The following is an 11,510-nucleotide window of genomic DNA, read 5'->3' on the forward strand; positions in this document are numbered from 1 at the left end:
CACAGTATAACCAGTATGCCCACTCGCTCTTTTGTTTCACGTTCGCGCCGATCCGTACTGCGCATCCGACATGTTTTTATTATAACCAATCACAGGATTTTGTACGTGTTTAGTGCAAAGTCGGTGTGACATAGAAAAATTCGCAGTGTTGACGAATAACGCGTAAATACTTTTATACGTTGGAGCAAGTAATTACATTAATTACTTTTATTAGAACATTTTCTTTCATAGGCCATTTCTATTTACAATAAATAATGCACGCCAGTTCGTATGCGCCTTTCCTGGATACGATCCTGAAAAGGGCCCAGGCACTTTTAGCCGTTGATACACTGTTGGATATAATAAAAACATGGAGGAAAATTGAGAACGCCCAGATCAAAGGTGCCGACAGAGAGTGGGCATACTGGTTATACTGTGTTTATAAAACGTACGTACTTTCATTCAACAGAGCGTAAGTGTAATTAATTGTTGCAATTATTATTTGGGTGCATAAAATTACTTATTGTAGATAATACGCATCTGGAAAAGTTGCAAGTTCAAAATTGTATCCTGTAAGGTTGCCAGTTTTGATCTTGTGTCACCTGTCTCGTGCAAGAACTGGACGTTTACATTGTCAAATCAAACAGTCGTAAGAAACTCTTACTATTTTTTGTAGAGGGTATATCTACTGATGAGCATGCGAAAAAATTAATAAAATGGAAGGAAGAGCGTGACAGGAAGAGGAGGCAGGAAGCCGCAGTGAAGAAACCGGCTTTCAAAGTCGGCATCGTTCATCACTCGTTATGTTCGTCGATAATCAAGACGGACATGTCAGCTACCAAAACAACGAAGAAGCCGGAACCCTCAAATCAAGTGCAAAGACGAATTACGAGAGCCACGGAGAAGCGACTGCTCGCTAAAGCTGCAAAACAAGCGGGAAAGGATCTTACCTCGGCGTCAATGAAGCAGTCTGCGAGTGTCAAAACGGCGTCTTCTAAAAACAACACAAAGAAATCATTGCTCCAGTTAATTACATTTTCAAACCTCCGTCTGCGTTGCAAACGCTACCATCTTTATTTGATCTTGTACCACTAGAGCAAACGCCACCAGAGAAATACAACACAAGAGAAATATCACAGAGCTGCACACAAACGTCTGATGGTGCCACAGGGAATGTCCAACCTTCCACGAGTTCGAAGCTATCACCAATTGAGCAAAATTGGTCACCGCAGAAATTGCGTTGTTCAACTGATTTGAATATAACTAATACATTGAGATCGTCATTGAAGGAACAGACCGAGAACCAGGCAGACGTACGAAACTCTGACAGTCAGTACTGGCAATGAATATCGGAACGCAGTCTCAATCTAACCTAACCTGACTTTAGAATTGTCAGCGGCATTCGAAATCCAGCCGTGGCTCGTAATTCGTCTTTGCACTTGATTTGAGAGTTCCGGCTTCTTCGTTGTTTGGTAGCTGACATGTCGCTCTTGATGCGAGGTACTGTTTAACAGTTCGAGAAACCAGAGCACCACGCGTAAATTCGCGTGTTAAAAACGTTCGCATTTCTACATAGATAAACAAAAATTCCTAGAAGAGGAGATTCGTGTTGTCGCACAGCGAACGATGGAGATTGAGTGTGAAGAAGCCGTTCAATCGCGTTCATCGGCAACAACACCGCATGAGACCTCAAATGGCAATGACGAAATGACCAAGGACAATGCAGAGAGCGAAGCTGATCAGGCGCAACCGACTTTATGCGTATCGACCAAGGACTTTCGCAATCCGACAAGCACGGAAACTTTGTCGGAATTCAGCGAATCTTCAGGCAAAACTGACCTTTCCGCCTCTTCACAGTCAGGCGTAAGTTTGAGACAGACATTGACATACAATCACGTGCAAGTACACGTTATAAATTGATAAGATCCTTAGCAAGGTGACTCTTGTATTCTTAATACAATGTTTTATATTTTAAGTCTTTGTCCTTCAAGTAACGCACAATAATTGCCTTGTGTCTCAAGTTTCAAGGCCTGTGTCCACGATGCTAGAACTTTGTTCTAGTTCTAGTTCTAAGAAATGTCTAGTTAATCAACTTGCAACTTTTATGGAATAGCTGTAAGTTGATTGGCTACACATTTCTCTAAACTACAACTTGGACCAAGTTCTAGCATCGTGGGCACAGGCCTTTAGATTTGCATACAAAGATACGTGTGAAAAGAATAAACGTATGTAAACAAAGATACTGTCATGAAAAATTTGAACATATGCGTGGAAGACGAAGAACGCACCGCTCAATATTTCAAACTTCTCTTGAACAAAGAAGTAGACAGACTTCAAGAGCTTTGTAAGAAATGGTTGGACATTAAGGTGATGCTGGAGTGATTCTGCACTTTTGGCACTTTTCGCTCCTAGAACTGTCAATTCGTGACAACGTTTGTGTAATATACAAATTATGCGGCTTTTTTGTACGAACCGACAGTGTTCCACTAATCGGACTAAATCAGAGAACAGCATGGTATCATTAAAATTAAGTTTAGAAGCCTAACAAAAAATCTATTCGCTTGATCAAGTTATAGGTTACCTAACCTATAATTTTGAGTGAATAGATTTTTTGTTAGGCTTCTAAACTTAATTTCAATGATACCATGCTGTTCTCTGATTTAGTCCGATTAGTGGAACATTGTCGGTTCGTACACAAAACCCGTATAATTTGTATATTACACAAATGTTGTCACAAATTGACAGTTCTAGGAACAAAAAGATGCAAAAGTGCAGAATGACTCCAGTATCCCCTTAAGTCGCAGAAGAATGTTAGGACGCTACGTACGAAATACAACAAGCAGTAGGGCAGACAAATTTGCTGATAAATAAGAAATTCGAAAGATTTCGTTGCTTGGTGCAGGATTGCGAAACTGGTAGAGGAGAGATGCTGGTAACATGTAGAGATTTGCAAGGATTTTGGGACATGGCATACTTGGTGGTCGAAAACTGTGACTCGCAAGTTCTAGCAATGCATTTTATATACAAAATAATCATTACAAGTATTTATCAAAATTTGTATTTTAAGTCACTGTAAGATTACTAGATTTTAGCCAAATAATTTTTAGCATCTTTTTATATATTTAAGACGCGGATAGGTGATGGCCTATTGCACGACAAGCTAATGCTCGATTTGATCATCGTAATTCCTTTAAAGAGCAACGCTTCTATAGGTTGGAGAGAAAGGATTTCATAGAAGAATATTCTTGGTGCATTATTATTTTGCTCCAAATCTTTTACGGAAAAGCTGTAAGTTCATTGGCTACATATTTCTCGGAACTAGAACTCGGACACAGTTCTTGGATCGTGGACACAAGGCTCAAGAGATGGCAATATAAAACCAGCGATTTTTTGTTTGATTTGAACTTGTAAGATCTTAGGTCCATGAGAGCACTGCACATCTTTCTGCTCCACGGCCACCCAAAGTTGAAATATAGGTATGTACAGATATTTACAGACCAGTATGGATGCCCGGAATAGATTATCATTTACTTATACTTTTCCGCTCACAATCTTTGTTCCAATCAATCTTGTTAAATCGAGGCGTACATAAGGTGAGATCCGGCAATTGCGACTCGATCGCTCCCACACAATGTCTTATAATATATATAGTCTTTTCATTCTGTTTAACGCGCAAACTATCCGTATGTAAATCAAAAGTTACCTAAAGCTATATTATCAAGAAGCCCACCATAATCTCACGCTATTATCTCGATGTTCATTTTCAGTGCCACAATACCTTTGTCCAGAACTGGTTGCTATAGGTAGACTTGTGTGCAAGCTTATTCCATTTATACAATCTTTCGACAGTCTTATTTTATATTTCGGGTTCAAATCCTCTTCATTTGTAGTTTCTGGTAATTCCCACACAATGATATTTCCATCAACACCACCTATGGAGTATGTAACATTAGTCAAGTGTATTATCATATTCTTATTACTTATCATTGTGCCGAGCGTAGCGCAGAGAAATGTGCGTTGATTAGTAAACAAATGAACAAAAAAAATCCGAGTTTAAATCCAGCCACGGACACCGCTGGTCATTTTTCAATGATAACCGAGGGTGCAGCAGGCTAATCGCCTGCCCGTCTGAATTTCTAACCGATTCCTGAAATACTCGCGAGGAAAAATCAAACGTAACGCTAGCAATCGGATCAGATAGAAACACCTTGCAGAGTCTCTATGTTCCGCAGCGGGAATGATGGGCCTTATTATTATTATTGTACGTTTATTGAACTGACCAGAGATTATTTGTTTGCTGTCAAACGTAAAAGCAAACTGTATTCTTTGATTGGTATACGATTGCCTTCCTTCGAGGGAGTAAAGCACATTTCCAGGTTTGCGGAGGTCCCAACATAGAAATTCACTATTTTTCCGGACAGCCGAGAACAGCTTCATTCCGCAAGGGCTAAATTCTATTTGTGTTACACCGCTCCCGGTCTTGAAGGTGCACAATGGTCCGTCTTTGTACAGACCTTCGAACATAAAGAAAATATATACACTGTCATATATACACTGAGAATGGTCTAAAGAAAGACGGAAACGTTTGTAATTTTTATGTTTTAAATGAACTAAACTTTTACTGTTGTGACACTAACACCTAGTCAAGGCTTTTAGCCCTTTTATTCATTGATTACTATAAACATAATCAAAACGTGCAGTTTATTGCAACCTATGGTAACAAATATTACCACAGACAGATACGTACCGATACTTGGAATACGTGCCGAAGGCAACCAGGCCTGACATGATTGGATTTTCACGGATACACGAGACCAATCCCATCATATTCGGAAAGTCATGTTTAAACTGAATGTCATACGTTTGACGTCCGGGACGGTCCGTGTCGAAGGTTCTCACGGCGTTCTTGAAACCGCACCATATCTCCCTTCCCGACTGCACAAATTGAACGCTGATAGACGCTTCTACCTCGTCAACTCTGAAAAGATACGCGCTTTTACAAAGTCGCACAGTAATAGCAAAAGTGACGCAGCTACTAACCGATTGTAGGCTCGATACATAGCGCGCAGCTCTCCCGTGAACGCATCCCACATATGAACAGGACTCTCTCTGCTGGTACTGAGGAAGCAGCACGTCGCGGGGTCCCATGAATTCATGAAGGGATACCAGCAGGTATCGTACACCAGGCCACCTTCTTTAATCATCAAAGTGAACGTAAAGTCGTTCTGTACGAAATCAGATGGGACCTGGCCGGAGTAAAGCTCTCTGGGAAGCTCGTAGATACGTATCCCGTAGTCTTCCGACGGTACAAGCAAGCACGTCCCATCCGGGGACTATTGGCCACCTTTTGTAAAATTCTCGCGCGTGTTCGCGGACTGGTATTCCTTGGTAGCCACGCGTAACAATCTCAGCGCTGCGGACCAGTTGTACTTGTAGACGCAGGTAGAATCTGCTGAGCCGGCGTCCCTCGTCTGCTCCGATATCGCAAGACTTACCAGTCGTTCCAGTAATGTATCGGATAGTACCTACAATTTGAACACCGATTATATTATCATGTGCTCAAGCGGAACATAGACGATTTGTTGCAAGAAATTTTAGAGCAGAATGGCTGAATTGTAAAATATTCATCTATTAATATACTGTACAATTATTACCTTCTCGTATGTTTACATACGTTTATTCTTTTCACACGTATCTTTGTATGCAAATCTAAAGGCCTGTGCCCACGATGCTAGAACTTGGTCCAAGTTGTAGTTTAGAGAAATGTGTAGCCAATCAACTTGCAGCTATTCCATAAAAATTGCAAATTGATTAACTACACATTTCTTAGAACTAGAACCAAGTTCTAGCATCGTGGACACAGGCCTTGAAACTTGAGACACAAGGCAATTATTGTGCCTTACTTGAAAGACAAAGACTTAAAATATAAAACATTGTATTAAGAATACAAGAGTCACCTTGCTAAGGATCTTATCAATTTATAACGTGTACTTGCACATGATTGTATGTCAATGTCTGTCTCAAACTTACGCCTGACTGTGAAGAGGCGAAAAGGTCAGTTTTGCCCGAAGATTCGCTGAATTCCGACAAAGTTTCCGTGCTCGTCTGATTGCGAAAGTCCTTGGTCGATACGCATAAAGTCGGTTGCGCCTGATCAGCTTCGCTCTCTGCATCGTCCTTGGTCATTTCGTCATTGCCATTTGAGGTCTCACGCGGTGTTGTTGCCGACGAATGCGATTGAACGGCTTCTTCACACTCAATCTCCATCGTTCGCTGTGCGACAACACGAATCTCCTCTTCTAGGAATTTTTGTTTATCTATGTAGAAATGCGAACGTTTTTAACACGCGAATTTACGCGTTGTGCTCTGGTTTCTCGAACTGTTAAACAGTACCTCGCACGGCAGGATTTCGAATGCCGCTGACAATTCTAAAGTCAGGTTAGATTGAGGCTGCATTCCGATATTCACTGCCAGTACTGACTGTTAGTACGAGTCTCGTACGTCTGTCTGGTTCTCGGTCTGTTCCTTCAATGACGATCTCAATGTATTAGTTATATTCAAATCAGTTGAACAACGCAATTTCTGCGGTGACCAATTTTGCTCAATTGGTGATAGCTTCGAACTCGTGGAAGGTTGGACATTCCCTGTGGCACCATCAGACGTTTGTGTGCAGCTCTGTGATATTTCTCTTGTGTTGTATTTCTCTGGTGGCGTTTGCTCTAGTGGTACAAGATCAAATAAAGGTGGTAGCGTTTGCAACGCAGACGGAGGTTTGAAAATGTAATTAACTGGAGCAATGATTTCTTTGTGTTGTTTTTAGAAGACGCCGTTTTGACACTCGCAGACTGCTTCATTGACGCCGAGGTAAGATCCTTTCCCGCTTGTTTTGCAGCTTTAGCGAGCAGTCGCTTCTCCGTGGCTCTCGTAATTCGTCTTTGCACTTGATTTGAGGGTTCCGGCTTCTTCGTTGTTTTGGTAGCTGACATGTCGCTCTTGATCATCGGCGAACATAACGAGTGATGAACGATGCCGACTTTGAAAGCCGGTTTATTCACTGCGGCTTCCTGCCTTCTCTTCCTGTCACGCTCTTCCTTCCATTTTATTAATTTTTTCGCATGCTCATCAGTAGATATACCCTCTACAAAAAAATAGTAAGAGTTTCTTACGACTGTTCGATTTGACAATGTAAACGTACAGTTCTTGCACGAGACAGGTGACACAAGATCAAAACTGGCAACCTTACAGGATACAATTTTGAACTTGCAACTTTTCCAGATGCGTATTATCTACAATAAATAACTTTATGCACCTAAATAATAAATGCAACAATTAATTACACTTACGCTCTGTTGAATGAAAGTACGTTTTATAAACATGTAAGAATTCACATTTTTTACTCGTGTCACTTTTCTCATGCAATATGTACTTGTCTAGTTACAGTTTTTCTTTCGGTAAAAATGTAACTAGTTACAGATACCCGATCAGTAAAAGGGCCTGAGCAGAATGGCTGTCTCGTACTCTTAAGACAATATTTCACGTTGTAAATCTTTGCCTTAAAGTAATGCACAATAACTGTTTTGTGACTTAAGAAGACACAAGACAGCCATTCCGCTCAGGTCCTTACGAATCGTTACTTTGCAGTTACTTTCTTGAAATGAAAATATCAAATCTGTATTTAAATTGTAAAGCACCGACAAAGGGGTTTGTGCAGGACCTAATGCGACCTGCGGAGGTTTAAAAAATATGTGAAGTAACTATTGATTCAACTATTAAATTAGTTGTTGAAAAAACGACTGAATAATGTTACAGTTACAGATGGGGTGAAAGTAACGAGTTACTTCCCCACCCTGATTATATTGTACGCATATATTATTTATATTTCTTTATATCGGCCTTTCTCAAATCGATGGTCGTGGTTATATATCAGAGGGCTTGCGCGACGAAAGCAACGTAAGATGTACAAAGGAAATTGTAAGAATATTCTAGGTAGCGCGGGAACCACGCGACACACGGGACATAAACACGAGACGAAAGTCACCGTCTATTGTCCGTAGCAAACGACAAACAATAATATGTATAACCGATTAGAGGTGACAGCGGGTGGCGAAGCCTGCTAACGAGCAACCGTTCAAGACGTGGGATTCGGAGCGAGTAGAACCTAGAGCATATACGAAGAGTTATCAGTGGGAACTTAGAGTATTTTGAGAGTTTTTGGTACGCGCCGACCGCGAGATACGTACGTCTCCCCGAACAGTCTCGGTTGAATATATCGTAAGACGATATAGAGAGGAGTGTTGGTTATTGTGATATTGTAAATTAGTAATTGCATAATTGAGTGGAATTAAAGACTAGTAGTTGAACTTAAGTGACATCAGATTCTTAAATCCTGAAGCTACGATCCAAGTGCTCATTCGCTTCAAACTATCCCTGGACAGGGTCACAAGAAATTAAATATCTAACAAAATAAAACACTTTTTTTGACGGAACAAGATAGCCCTACCTGGTTGGACTTTTGCAGAGAAGGGGGTAGCAAAGTAATTTATTAATTTTACTGTGTTTTACGCTTTGGAGGGTCATGGAGCTAAAAACTTTGAGAAACACTACTTTGAATTACTAAATTTCCCATTCATACGATAATAATTGTTAGCATCACTGCAATTATACGACAAATAATTCATCATTTTATACGACATGGTAATGCCATCAATATAGAATTCCATTTTAATTGCTTCAACCTGGATTGGCAGTCTCTTAAAATAATACAAAAGCAAGGAAACCATAGCAAGCTCGTGACAAGCTTGAATCAAGATCAATTTACATCAACATTCAGGCCTCGCTCGAAATTGAAGAGTAACATCGTTTGATGTCGTTTTGCTTAAAATTTCATTTAATGCCAGTTTTAACGCCCAATCACTCCTTTCTCTGCCTCTCGCATGAAAATCGAATAAACGTATTTACACGCTAAATAACCTAACGGCATCCCCGTAGAGGGGAAATCCCCTCCGAAAAAAATGAATAAACACCATTTCTCGTACGACAGACAGAAGATCTAACATAAATATTTACGGTGGCGCCGTATAAACGGCCGGATAAGATCGGAACAGGATTATCTAAATGACGACCCAGTGAGAAATGATTCGTCGATCGACGTCGAAATGATGTCGAATCGACGTGAATTCGACGTGAATTCGACGGTGTCGATGTCGATTCGACGTCGTTTCGACGTCAATCGACGAATCATTTCTCACTAGGGAAGAAACAAAGCGGCGACCAAGGATGATCGCAAATGCGGGAGGCTGCTCCGCGAGAAAGATCGCCGAGTTATCGAGCCACGTGAGACGGGATTCCTCGAGGGGAGTCTCCCGCACTTACCGGGATGCGGGCTCGTTGGCGTCGGAACGTTCTGCAGACCGCGGTTCTGGTCGGAGGTCCACGTTCTGACCGCTCTGCGGTTCCTGCTGCAATTGTATGCGCGTACTGCTGCCTGAAATCCGGCATCTCGGCGAGAAGAACGCAGCGGGAGAGGACACGACGCGAGCGAAGTGCACGCCAACCTACAGGCTACAGCAAGTACAGCAACACGTTCGAGTAACGGCAGCGCAACTGCGTCTGCGCCTCTGCGGTCTGCCACCAGGCATGGTGGAAATACATAAGGTGTGCTCTTGCGCATCGTTTTGAACAGCCAATGAGAAGTTGCTCCCAACGGTGTCCATATTGTGGCGGTTAAATCAAATCGAGCGTTCTATAAGCAGTTATAAAGTCATATATCTAGTGCATTTATTGTGTGGAAATATAAAGAGCAAAGAGTAATATGTATTTTATACGTTTTCGTGCAACGATTATTTTTTAATTTCAGTTTCCATATATATTTATTGACAAAGTATATTTTTTAAATGTAGGAGTCTGGTGTCCATTCTATGGGTTGCTATAGCAACCCATAAATATAGACAATGGGTGCTTTCCAATTGCAATATCCCTAGACACTTTCGTGCACACGGCGACACAAATGGCGTTCCAATTGTCACAAATGTCGACACACCTCTACACATTCGTACTCAGCCTGAGGGCTACTAGTCGGCTGTGTAAACTTGTGTTTTCTAGTGAAAAATAGTTACTAATTGTAAGTACGGCGGCTACAAGTGGTCGGCATATTCTTTCGCTACGACGGTTTACTATATAAAAGGGAAAAAAAGAAGTGAGGTTACGTCTGATATCATTCTGGCGCATAAGTAATACCGAAGTGGGAGGAGGAAAATACGTAAGTACGGCACAAATTTTTTTTCTTTTTACTCAACAATGAACAACGGCAATATTCAGAGTATCATTGAGGTAATAAATATTTTGAATCAACATTAGGTGACGCAGTTTCGATTACCACCATGGATTAAAAATACCAAGCATGGATACTATACTACTTTGTGTACTCTTTGTGGTATATTTTGTTCCAATTGAGTCGTGCACATCGCGACACTTTGTGTCTTCTTGTGTACGTTTGTGTTAAAAAGTGTAAAATAATTGGAAAGCACCCAATATAGACACCGTTGCAGATTCCCAGGTATCGATATATCGACTTAAAATGGAGACGCTTGGGAGCTGCGCAGAACCGGACGAAAATTGGTATCGGTAACGAGCACACCTTATGTATTTCCACCATGCCACCAGGCAGCCAGGTGAGCCAGGCTGCCAGGCACCAATGGCACCATGCCCGGGGGGCACTGAACGTCGGATTGGCGGGCGCGCGATCGGTTGCCATTGGCCGCGCATGGCGGGGAAAGCTCCGATTGGAACCGTACTATTAGGTTGGGCCTACATTGGGTGCGTTCCGAATTAGCTATATTTCTGGTTACAAAGTTGGTACATGCACCGGCATAAATGCTGTCCCTATCCTTGTGAGGCGCACGCACACAATTAACAAGCGAACGACCAATCCGAAAGTCGTGCCGTGGTCCGACGATCGGATTAGTCACCCGTTTGTGTGCGTGCGTCTCACACGGATAGGGACGGCATTTATGCCGATGCGTGTACCACTGTCACAGTATAACCACAGTATAACCCACGGTCTTAAGCCTATCACACAATGCCAGGCAACAGGCAACAGGAACAGGGAATAGAATTTCTGACGCGTTGGATTGGTTGGTAGAAAATTTCTGACGAATCCAACACGTCAAAAATTCTATTCTCTATTCCTATTGCCTGTTGCCTGGCATTGTGTGATAGGCTTTACATACAGGTCTTGCAACTCATAAGGTGCCTTTTCATGCGTCGCTCGTCGCTGGATTTCTCGGTACATGATTGGCCGTCATTACTTTTGTCGCTGGCATGAAGAATAGAGATAAGGAGATCGAACTGTATGTTCGGGCAGAGAGAAGCCTGAGAGATGTCACGGCCCCGTTTTTCGTGATTGGCGAATGCGATACGCCCTCTGTGGACATTGAACTACGTAGCCAATATCCACATTTTGCCAAGTGGGTAACGCAGATTTGCGAAATTTTGGTTGCGTTTCGTGCTATAGTCAGGTCCTGTGCGATGCT

General features: G+C 41.9%; 1 protein-coding gene, 1 long non-coding RNA gene and 1 pseudogene across 2 annotated transcripts; 2 read left to right on the forward strand and 1 right to left on the reverse strand.

Annotated features, from left to right (window-relative positions):
• The first annotated feature begins 394 nt into the window (after window positions 1-394).
• LOC105557233 lies at window positions 395-3,468 on the forward strand. The gene is made up of 5 exons (XM_012004418.1): window positions 395-451; window positions 656-784; window positions 1,556-1,842; window positions 2,882-3,020; window positions 3,087-3,468. Exons 3-5 carry the CDS (start codon window positions 1,606-1,608, stop codon window positions 3,212-3,214), a joined length of 504 nt encoding a protein of 167 aa, XP_011859808.1. The 5' UTR covers window positions 395-451; window positions 656-784; window positions 1,556-1,605; the 3' UTR covers window positions 3,215-3,468.
• Window positions 3,469-3,566: 98 nt separating this feature from the next.
• Window positions 3,567-9,552, reverse strand: LOC105557232 (annotated as a pseudogene).
• Window positions 9,553-10,153: 601 nt separating this feature from the next.
• Window positions 10,154-10,504, forward strand: LOC105557231. The gene is made up of 2 exons (XR_001008586.1): window positions 10,154-10,237; window positions 10,336-10,504. It is a non-coding gene; the product is annotated as an uncharacterized LOC105557231 (long non-coding RNA).
• The last annotated feature ends 1,006 nt before the right edge of the window (window positions 10,505-11,510 follow it).

This window comes from Vollenhovia emeryi, unplaced genomic scaffold (assembly GCF_000949405.1).
Source record: "Vollenhovia emeryi isolate VEMERY1.0 unplaced genomic scaffold, V.emery_V1.0 DF939555.1, whole genome shotgun sequence".
NCBI lineage: Eukaryota > Metazoa > Arthropoda > Insecta > Hymenoptera > Formicidae > Vollenhovia > Vollenhovia emeryi.